Below are 10970 nucleotides of genomic sequence, written 5' to 3' on the forward strand. Positions count from 1 at the left end.
CCCAGTCCCCTCGACTTCCTTGAGAAACCCCAGCAGGCCATTTGCACTACGTGGTTTTTGGCTTAACACAGACTTTCCCAAACAAACAAGTGAAAGATAATGTTGGAGGAGAGGCTCTGGGGCTGAGAGTCCCTGGCACCCACCCGGAGTCTGTCCCCTGCCCTGAAAACCAGGAACCCAGGGCCCCACCAGGGAGGGAGCCCAGCAGTGACATGGCCATGGCCCCCAGGAGCAGGCCCCCGGGGGAGTTCGGACATGCTGAGGAGAGGACGGGACATGGACAGGAAGTAGGCCCGTCGCAAAGATGAGGGGAAGAAAAGAGAGACACAGAAGACACGGACCCCCTCTGCAGTCCCGAACCATCCCGGGGAGCAGACAGAGGGAGGCAGGCCTTGGGCGGGAGAAGAAATGAGAAGAGGAGACACTTGCTCATCAGGGCAAACGGCTCAGCTGACAAGAACATGGAGGCGTTTCCGAGCACCTAGGACTTGTCAGGCCCTGGCTTTTCACAGTAGTTCCCACAATGCTACCTCACTTGACCGTAAACCTCTAGATCCCTAAAACGCTAATCTCAGGACAGAACATGACCCCAGCTTCATCTCAATTCACCATGGCAAGCATTTATTGAGCACCTACCATGTGTCAGCCAACATGCTAGGTGCACGGAGCCGAACCCGTCCTTCCTTTCTGTAAGTTCCTGGCTCTGCCAGCTTCCCTCGTCCCACCCCGTTGCCACCACCCCTCCGTCTCCAGGAGTTCCCTTCCCACCAGGTACCCCATTTTCTCCCTTCTTGTGGTTGCTGCCAGCAATTCCTATTTTAAAGACCTTTTTCCCCCACTACAAGCACTACAAAAAAACGTATGAGGGAACACAGTTACCATCAGAAAGAAGTTCTAGAAAACACAGAGTTCTAATATTAGTGTCTATTTTCCCTGCAGAGAAAATGGGGGCTAAGCCCACCTTCTCCCACCCCACCCCCATCCCCATCTCAGGCAGACACAGGACCCCCTACCAGTCTGTGATCCAGTCCCCCGCCCCCCAGAGCAGACTGGGTTGGATACTGGACTCAGGTAGGCCTGCTGACAGGTGAGTCACCTCCCCCCACCTTTTCCCAGATCCCACTTTCTGGTCTTCACCCTGGCCTCCTAGAGCTTCTAGATGAGGGCGCCCCTTCCCTGTGTGCCCTCTAGAACCCACCCCACTCCACCCCCAAGCATGGGTTTAATGGCTCTCCTTGAGGGTCTGCAACCCTGGGAGGCAAGAAAACTCCAGAAGCAGACTCCTGCATAGATGGGGAGGAACACCTTCGTGCTGCAGAGTATTATCGTAGTTTTTTAATAGCGCCTTGTTAGTGCACGTTCAAATTATTTTCAATCTTTTACTCTAACAATAGTGCAGCAGAAACCTTGTATCCATGTTCTAGTGCACGTGGGTAGGAGAAATTCCTAGAAGTGGTATCACTGGGTCAGAGGGTTTGTACGCTTGCCGTGCTGATAGTTATCACCAAATTGCCATCTAGAGAATTATACCAACTTCTGTTTCCACAAGCACGGTATGCTTGCAGGCTCATCGATTATAATTTTGTTCCATGTCTACTCCGGCGAGAGGAGTGTGTGGAGTGCAGGTTCCACGTCCCCCTCACTCACCTTTTCAAGGATGTGCACCAAGGTGACCTGCAAATGAGCTGCCTCTCGGGGTTAGCCTTTCTCGCTTGCAGACTGTCCAGCCTGCCTCCCAAAGTGTATTGTTAACAAATTATTTCCAAGTGCCTATGTGTCCAGTACTGGAGAGAGCAGTGGACAAAGCTGAGGCCCTGCCCTCTTGGAACCTGGGGGGAGACAGACAACAGACCGACAGGTAGATGATGTCAGGGGTGAGATTTGCTAGAGAGAAGTGAAGCCAGAGGTGAACGTACACACAGACTGCTCAGGGATGAGGCGACATGGGGCAGAGCCCTGAATAAAGTGCAGGAGGACGGTATATGCATATGTGCTGGCTGAGAATCCTCAGGTGACAAGAGCACAGACCTGAGTCAGAAATGCGTCCGTGGATAGAGCTTGCTCACCGATGGCCATCAGCGCCTTCACTGTGCATTGCCCACGTTGTCCCCGCCCCTGGATTGTCCCTTGCACTCCACCTGCTCACCATCTGATCAGTTCAAAGCCCACCTCTGCTCATTTGTCCCCAAACGGTATCTGCGTATCTGCTGAGCCCAGGTCTCCACCCAGTTCTGACCTAGATACAAAGAGGAAGGGGGTCCGGTCGCTGATTGCATCTCTGGTCAGTGCGGTCCACACTGACCTGTCCCCTGCACTGCTGCAGCCTTGGTGGTCTGGTCTGCACACTCGCTGAGCAGTAGCCCCTCAAGCCCTCCTGACGCGAATGCTTGTGGCTCCTGTCGGGAGGGCCCCTAGGCTGGGTGGATGGATGCAACATGACAGAAGGGAAGACGCAAAGGGGAGGCGGGTGGGGTGGAATTTGCATTTCAAGCCAGCAGTGGGAACAGTCCCCCTGGGTTATGCGTGGTTTCACCTCTGTTTAGACGGTGTCGTGCCAGCATCAAAAACCTTGACTCCAGTTGTCGGTCAGTGGACAAGGATTCTCAACCTAAAAACCCCTTCCTCTTGTGTTCTCCTCACCATCTACCCTTCCTTTAAGACAGACAAACAAAAGTTACATAAATCATATCAACCAACATTTAGTAAATCCCTGCTGTTGGCAGGAGCTGCGCTAGGTGTTACAGGGCAGCAAATGTGAATGTGGCCCTGTCTCTGCCATAGGGCTACTGTCAGTGTAGACTGGAAAATGCCTTTTCCCTTGTGTGGAATGCCGAGTGGGTGGAAGGGGCGGGGATACTCGGGGAGTGGGAAGCAGGAGAGGGTACCGTGGGCTGGGGCAATCCGGAAGTCTCCAAGGAAAGCTGGGGGGTGAGCTGGGCCTTGAAGAATGGAAGAGAGTGAAGGGCTGAGATGGAGGGCTTTTAGCAGATCCGAGTCACCTGGAGCAGATGATCTAGATGTAGGGTCACCTGATGGACGTGATGATCACTGTGGCCGGGGAGCGGGTAGAAGTGGAACTGAGATGGATTTAGAGGTTGGGAGAAGAAGCCCTAGCCAGCAAAGGGAACAGTGCGAGAAGTGGTTGGTGGGGGTTGAGGAGAGCAGGATAGTAGAGCTTCGCAAGCCGTGCCTGGAGAGAGTTCCTACCGGGACTTCAAGAAAAAAATGAATTGGGGCTGCCGGTTAGCTCAGGTGCTTAGAGTGCAGGCTCACAACACCAAGGTTGCCAGTTCAATCCCTACATGGGACGCTGAGCTGCGCCCTCCACAACTAGGTTGAAACAACTACTCGACTTAGAGCTGATGGGTCCTGGAAAAACACACTGTTCCCCAATAAAAAATAAAAAAAAGAAAGGAAAAGAAAAAATGAATTTATAAAACAAAACAGAAAATAACAAATGTTGGCGAGGATGTGGAAAAACTCAGACTGCTCAGACATTGCTGGAGGGAGTGTAAAATGGTGCAGCCACTGGAGAAAGCAGCCTGTGAGGCCCTCCACGAGCCAAACACAGAGTTGCCACAGGACCCAGCAGTTCCACCCCTAGGTATATACCCAAGAGAACTGAAAACATGCGTCCACACAAAAACTTGCACACGAATGTTCATGGCAGCATTGTTCATCATTGCCTCCAAAGTTCAAACAGCCCGCATGTCTACCAACCGATGAATGGGATAAAAAAAGAAATGTGGCGTAAACATACCATGAAATATTATTCAACCGTGAAAATGAAGAACTGATTCTTGCTACAACACGGATGACCTTTAAAAACATTATGTCAAGTAGAAGAAGCCAGTCACTAAAGACCACGTATTGTATGATTCCATTTATATGAAATCTCCAGAACAGGCAAATCCATAGAGACAAAGGAGATTCGTGGTTGCCGGGGGATGGGAGAAGGGAACTACCTACCAGTGGGTACCGGCTTCTTTTGGGGGGGATGAAGATTTTCTGGGATTAGATAGTGGTGATGGTTGCACAACCTTGTGACTATATGAGACGTCACTGACTTGCGTACTTTAAAATGGTGAATTTGATGGTCTGTGATGTACATCTCAACCTAAAAAGCGAGCATAAGAGGAGGCAGGTAAAGGGAAGGCCTGGACAGGGGCGTGGCCGGTCCCGTCTCTGAGCAGCCTGGCCATGGCCTTGGTCAGGAAGTCGCTCCAGCCTCTGGGTAAGTCAGTTGGGCCGTGGCTTTGCAGAACAGCGCTTTGATTTCTGGACGTCCTCCTGTAGCCAGGGCCCGGGAGACCCTGAGACCATGGCTGAGCCTCTCTCACCAACCAGGAAGTGTGTAAGCTCCTTTGATTGCTGAGGAGGATTTTCGCTGACCAGTTGTTCACAGCAGATGATCCCAAGCACATTTGCCGCCGCCTTCAAACCCACCTGCAGCCTTGCTCTGCCACAGCCTCTAATTGCAGCAGCCTTCTGACCGGACTGGGCTCTGTGACCACAGCGGTTGTTCTCCAGCAGCTCAGGTCCCATCAGAGAAATCACTGCTTCCTGGGGCCGTGCTCCTGCTGCCCTCTGACCCTTGGAGATGCTTGTGTCCAGGCTGCGTCAGGGCTGGGGCTGGGGGGGAGGGGTGGGCCCAACTGCTGGGGGCTGGGAGCCGGCGCCCTAAGTGGTGTTCTCTGCCCCTCTCTTCCACAGCTCTTGCAATCTCAGGATGTAAAGGAAGACGCCGTCCTGTGCTGCTCGATGGAGGTAAGCAGTGTGGCTCAGACATCTCTGGCCTGACCCGGTGTGCCCCTCACGCCTCACAGTTGTGGGGTCCACAAGTCCAGGGCAAGGGTGTGTCAAGAGGGCTTCCTGAGTAGACGTGGACTTGTGCATTTAGAATTGTCAACTCAAAACCAGAGTAAATGTTGATGGGAAGACCAGCCCACCCCTGGCTAGAGGGAGGGAGACGTGCTTGCTCTATTGAGGGAAGCACCGAGTGCTGGCATTGTCCACTTTCCCTCTGTCCCCAAGACTACCTTCTCCTTCCACCAGGCACACCACGCAAATGACTTAAGACGTTCCAGGTGACCCCGTGCCCCCACATATCTTCTTGGGCTTTGGTGCTGTGAGGTTGGGGGGACCGCGTCTGAGGCTTGACTCCCGTGTTGACACTGTCCACTTCAAAGCAACCCCCTTGGGAGGTGCCACTCCTGTTCCCAAGGTGTGGGAACTCTTAGAAACTCTTCCTCTGAGATAGTTCTTCAGGGACTTGGCTCTGGCCTCGTCACGGGGACAAACCTTTGCCCTTGGAAAACAGCCCAGAGTCATTCAAAGTGGAGTGCAGGGAGGGGAGGGGCTTCCAGCATGAACACCCAGGACACATCAGGCCATGTGAGCACACCTCTTAGGTGACTCCTGCCTGGCTGCCAGGGCCACTCCCAAGGATCTCAGAGGCCAGACGTGCTGGGAGCCCGGACAGCAACCTTAGGCGTGTGGGACTGTCACTCCATTCATTTGTTGCGCTCCAGCTAGGTACCCTACATGGGGTTTAGGGCCAGGGAGAGAGGGGAGAAGGAGAACTCTCTCTCTCTCTCTCTCTCTCTCTCTCTCTCATACACACACACACACACACACACACACACACACACACACGTGGATGGCGGAGTGTAGCGAATAAATTAGGGTACAGAGCACGAATCCCTGAGGATTCGAGAGAGAGGCCAAGGTGAGCCCTTGAAGGTTTTGTGAAGAAGGTAGAGCCTTGAAAACTAGGTGGGATAAGGCTGGGTGTAGGGCAGAGATGGCGGTGGAGATTACATGGGGAGGACCTCCGGGGGCTGCTGACCGAGGGTGCACAGATCCTGAGATTGGGGCTCCTTCCCAATGGAGACTTTTCTGGATTATCAGGGGTCTCTCTTGAGGGCAGGCCCTCTGGCTGGCCTTCTGCCCCAGTTCATATTTCTCTCCACGTCACAAGTGTGTGGGCAGAGGTCAGCGCCGGGGTGGGGAGGTGGGATCCGGGGCAGGAGAGAAGGACAAAGAGAAATAGGAGACCTCACCCTGCTCTCAAGTCCCCCCCAGACACATGCAGGTAATAATGACTAAGCTCATTTCTAGAGAGACATCCGAGCAAGTGAAAATTGACACAGTGCAGCCTGATCACCTTTGAAGGGAGCAGGTCGCACAGCCGTTGAGGATGTGGGCGATAATCAGGGAAGGCTTCCTGTAGGAGGGGAAGCTCTCGGGTACAAGGAAGAAGCCGCGTGTTCTTGGTAAGGGCTTTTTTCAGCCCTGGGCAGCAGGCGATAGATGTTCTGCCCCCTCTTATTCCTGCTGGCAGATTGATTGTAAATGGGGGCTCTCACGGTTGGCTACCTCCATGCTGTGCCCCCTCCCTGGCCTACTCCCTGTGGCTCAGAGTCCTGGGCCTGAGCCTTCTTGAGATAATCCAGCTACTTCCTGTTCCTGCGCCCACCCAGCTCACCCAACCACGGTGCATCAGGGGACCCCGGTGGGGCCCGCGTCCTATCCTGACCCCCACTTCTCTCTGCCTGCAGCTGCAGAGCACAGGCCGGCTCCTGGAGGAGCAGCTGCCCGAGATGATGACTGAGCTCCTGGCCAGCGCCCGAGACAAGATGCTGTGCCCCTCGGAGTCCATGCTGACCCGGTCACTGCTCCTGGAGGTCATCGAGCTCCATGCCAACAGCTGGAACCCTCTGACGCCCCCCATCACACAGTACTACAACAGAACCATCCAGAAACTGACAGCCTGACAGCCAGGGGGCCTGGCGGGCGGCCCGAGGGCAGCTGGGGCCCTGGTGCACAGGGCCAGATGGACAGGCGGGAGGACAGGGGTGGCCCTGGCGGGAGAAAGAAATGGGGAGGAAGGCAGGCAGAGCCGGCGGCCAGTCTGGAGCCAGGCGGGGAAGGGATCAAATCCCTAGGAGCGCCCCCCAACCCCCAGCCAAGCCCCCTCAGCCCCAGCATGCGGCAGCTTCACCAGCAAGGGAAGCATGTTTCTTTTTCATGGTGGCCTGGCCTTCGCCCCTCCTCACCCTACACTCCTCCCGCCCCCTCCCATCAAACGCGTCCCCCGCAGGGCTTTGTGCAAGGGGGTTTCATCTCTGTGACTCCTCCACTGAGGCTGGGCAGCCCCGCATGCCGGGGTACCGCTTTGGTCAGAAAGGACCTCAGAAGGCTGAAAATGTGGGTCGGAGACGGGCTTGCATTGTTCCCGCATGCTGTCAGCCACAGTCGCCAACTGGCAGCAGGCGACATGTAGCAGATGTCCTGGAGGACAAAGGCAGGCACCGTCCCCACCAGCCGCCCGTAATTGACGGCCTTTGTCTGCACGGTCGGTCAAACCTGGGGACAGAGGCCTTCGTTCTCCTCAAACCTTCATGCTCCCCGCCCCCCGCAGCCCCCAACCTCCAAGTCCTCCTCCAGGACCCCCAAGCCTCAGGCCCCAGGGGCTGGGAACAGGCAGGGGAGCTGGAGTTTGCAGGTCTTCTTGCACTCTTTTGTTTTATTGTGTTTTATTTTTCAAAAGTCAGCTGCTTTGAAGTCTCCCCTCTCAATGAAAAGAGCCAGCGATGTGGTCACACAGACAGCACCGAGGGCCCCTTGATTAGTGGGAGATCAAACCCGGCCCCCTCTGGAAGGATTCTAGCCACAGACAGCTTGCCAGTAGCCAATTAGGGTAATTGGAAACTTCTGCCCTGCAGGGGTCCTGGCTGGAACCTGTGCACCTTAGCCCCTGGCTTCTCCTGTCTCTGATTCTAACTCCCTCAAAGGGCTGATACCATCGCTTCTGGGTCCAGGCCTGAAGCCTTGTGATGAACCAGGCACAGAACAGGCTGGCAAACTATAACCAAAACCGAGGGGATGTTTCCCGCTCCGCACACAGGTCTTGTCCCAAACTCTGAGTGGGGGGGTGGGGGGCTGCCTGGCTCCCCAGGACTTGCAGTTTAGCTAGGTGGGCTGTGTCACTGCCCTAGCCTCGTCCCAGGCAGGATCCCGGCACCCAGCCCTCCCGCAACGAGGACCGTGTGCTCCCGGCAGGCTCTGGGCACTGCAGCCCCAGGGCTGGTGGGGATGGGAGCAATCATTCATTGAGTCATAAGGATAGTCAGGTGACCAGGCAGGGCTGCCAGACGGAGCTTTCCCGACTGGGAACAAGGTTGGGGCTTCTTGGAAGAGCCAGGTCCTGGGGACCTTCTCTGTTGGAGGAGGATGGGGGTCGGGCTCTGGGAGGTTGTCACTGGCATCTGCACAGCCCCATTTCCAGGGGACTGGAGCTCACACTTTAATGAGCCCCCAGAAAATGACCTCAGCCCAGCAGCTTTCTTATTTACTCCTTTACTGAGGCCAGTCACTCCTGGGTCACTAGAAGCTGTCTGGCTACCTGGTCTAATCAGGCTGGCCAGGAGGTGAGGGCTGGAGGAAGTGTTCCCTTGTTGACCCCGAGTCTGGGAGAGCATGCATGGTCGTGGGGGGGGGGAGCAGGTTCCCCAAAACTCCCTAGCTTTCCCACCAGCAACAGCTTGCCTTCTCCCTTCTTCCCGAGTTTTCTCAAGCTTCTCCTCACCGTCTTTCTTCCTCAGCAGGCACCTTTCGGCCAGGGACACCAGAGGCCCCACAGCAGGCCTTGAGGGGAGAGCGAGGCTGATGTTAGGATGCTTGGGGCGGGCACTGGGGAAATCATGGCCTCCAGGAGTCAGGCAGCCCCAGCCAGACAAGCAGCCGCTCCCTGGCGGCAGGCCTCAGAAAGACGCACCTGTGCTGAAGTGGGCCTTGCTTGCCTCAAGTGGGAGGTGCGTGTGTGTGTGTGTGTGTGTGTGTGTGTGTGTGTGTGTGTCTGTCTGTCTGTCTGTCTGTCTGTCTGTCTGTCTGCTGAGAACAAAACAGGGCCCCAGAGGAAGGGAGAGGCCTCGGAGTGGGGTCTCCCACCCCTACCCTGAGTCAGAGAGCCAGCTCTAAGCAGGGGCCCCAGACACTGTGCGTGTAGGGGCCCCAGACACTGTGCGAGCAGGGGCAGGTGTTCCTGGGACAGCCAAGACAGGTAGCAGCGTGGGCAGCGTGGGCCTCATGCCTCTTCCTCCTGGTGGCCCTCCTTGGAGGTCTTGCCTCAGGGCCAACCCCTCCTTGACTGTTAGGACCAGAGTGTGAAGAAGTGAGATATAAATATGTATACATATATAAATATATTTTTAATTACGTGTCATGTCACGGTGGCTCCAGACATATGGTTTGCCTAGTTTATTCCATTGCTTGAAAGCACTTCCTGACCAATCCGAGAAAAACAATTTAAGCTGTTTTTCTAAATGCAGGTTGCTGCAAGGAAAACCTTTAAAAAAGAATTGTGTTGGGGTTTTTTTTGGTTGTTTTTTTTTTAAGGAAATAACAGTAAAGCCTAAAATCTGAGACTCTGAGGCAACTTCCCACGGGAGGCGACTCAGACAGGAACTGGGGGGCAGAAGTGGGCGCCCCACAGACCACCCCCAGGCCAGGCCCCCCACTCTGACTGAGGGAGGCCATATCCAAGTTGACCTCTGAATGTATTTGAGGGGAGGCAAAACTGGATATTGCGTTTCTATGGCTTGCGTTATGTTCCCGTCTGGCCCACGGCTTTCCTGGCGCATCGAGGAGGCCAACTCCGGCCATCTGATGTTGATCCTGTCTCGGTATCTCCTGTGCCAGTCAAGACGAGGTAGCCGTTGTTTTCCTCGTGGGCAGGCAGCCCGCTTGCCACAACCCTGCTCCCTCGGCCTGTGGCTTCGCCTGAGCTCTGGGACCGCAGCCTCACGAAGGTTCCCAACCTCCCCTGGACAAGGTGGGAGTCCCACCATCCTCCATGAGGAGTGTGTACCCCCAAACCCAGTTTCGTCTGTTTGTCCTTCCTTAACCAGCCTGTAAACCTATAAGGTTTGGGGATCGCCCTGTCTATCCATGTAAATGTAAATGTTGGCCGAGTTAGTATTTATTTTTATTTTATTTTATTTTATTTTTTTCTGGGAGTTGGGCGGGGGGTGTGGGTAATGTACCACTGATCACGCCCTGGGCAGCTGCAGGAGTGGGAGTCCAGACAGCCAGGCTGCCACGAGGAGCAGCCCCATGGGGCTGCCCTAGACGCCAAGTCCCAGTCATATCAGGCATCAGAAACCAGCCAGCGTTCCTCGTGTGACGGACTCTCGGGCCCTGCCCGTGGAGGCCCGTCCCTCAGCTGCTGGGCGCTCCGTTGGGAAACCGCTGGCTGGGCCGGCCTGTGAGTTTGCAGATCTCAGAGGAGACAGCTTTCCTCTGCTAGGGACACTTTCACAGAAGGGCTGCCCGCCTTGCCTGAGCCAGCTGGGAGCCTGGCGAAGGGACCTACCTCCCTGGAGCAGGGGCCTGGGGCTTCCCGCCAAAGCTGCAGCGGAATTCTGCTCACGCGACCACCTTCCCTCCCACGGTATGTCCTGCTTTCCAGCTGAACCTAAACCACGAGTGGGTTTAAAAAAATAAACAATACCCAAAAAAAAACAAAATGCCCTGACTCCATGTTCTTTGTGAGTTCAGCAAACGAAATCTTCCCCAAAGGCTCTTACGCCTCAGCTGGTGCTGGCCAACGCCTCAGAGGAGCCCCAACCCAGGTAATGAGCTAATGAGAAGATTCCTCACAGCTGGGTCTCCGTGGGGAGCAAAGGCAGGGTTGGGGCCTGGGAAAGGTCGTGAAGGAATGGCCTAGAGAACGTAGGTGAAGGAGACAGGCCCCCCCCCCCGAGCTGGGAACTGGCCCATCCAAAGTGACAGGATCAGCCAGTCCTGCAGAAAATGGCTATTACACTGAAGATTTGTTTTGCTGCCTGTTTAACCACCCCACCCCACCCCCAAGCTTACCTCTTCCTTGGAAATGTCACCATGCACTTGGCAATGACTCGTTTTAAGAAGACTGAGACTGGAGCCTAGCAGCTTCTAAAAGTCAGCAG

The 10970-nt window shown here is 55.2% G+C and overlaps 1 protein-coding gene across 7 annotated transcripts in view; it reads left to right on the plus strand.

The window, feature by feature from the left end:
• CTIF (cap binding complex dependent translation initiation factor) overlaps positions 1-9403 on the plus strand; it is a 284572-nt gene extending 275169 nt beyond the window's left edge. For all 7 annotated transcript variants that reach the window (XM_019652735.1, XM_019652734.1, XM_019652738.1 and 4 more), the window contains 2 exons: positions 4714-4767; positions 6561-9403. In XM_019652735.1, the coding sequence (XP_019508280.1) occupies positions 4714-4767; positions 6561-6776 (270 nt within the window). In that variant the 3' untranslated portion in view covers positions 6777-9403. The remainder of the gene's footprint in view (positions 1-4713; positions 4768-6560) is intronic.
• Positions 9404-10970: the final 1567 nt, after the last annotated feature.

The sequence above is a fragment of the Hipposideros armiger genome, unplaced genomic scaffold (genome assembly GCF_001890085.2).
Source record: "Hipposideros armiger isolate ML-2016 unplaced genomic scaffold, ASM189008v1 scaffold_186, whole genome shotgun sequence".
Lineage (NCBI taxonomy): Eukaryota > Metazoa > Chordata > Mammalia > Chiroptera > Hipposideridae > Hipposideros > Hipposideros armiger.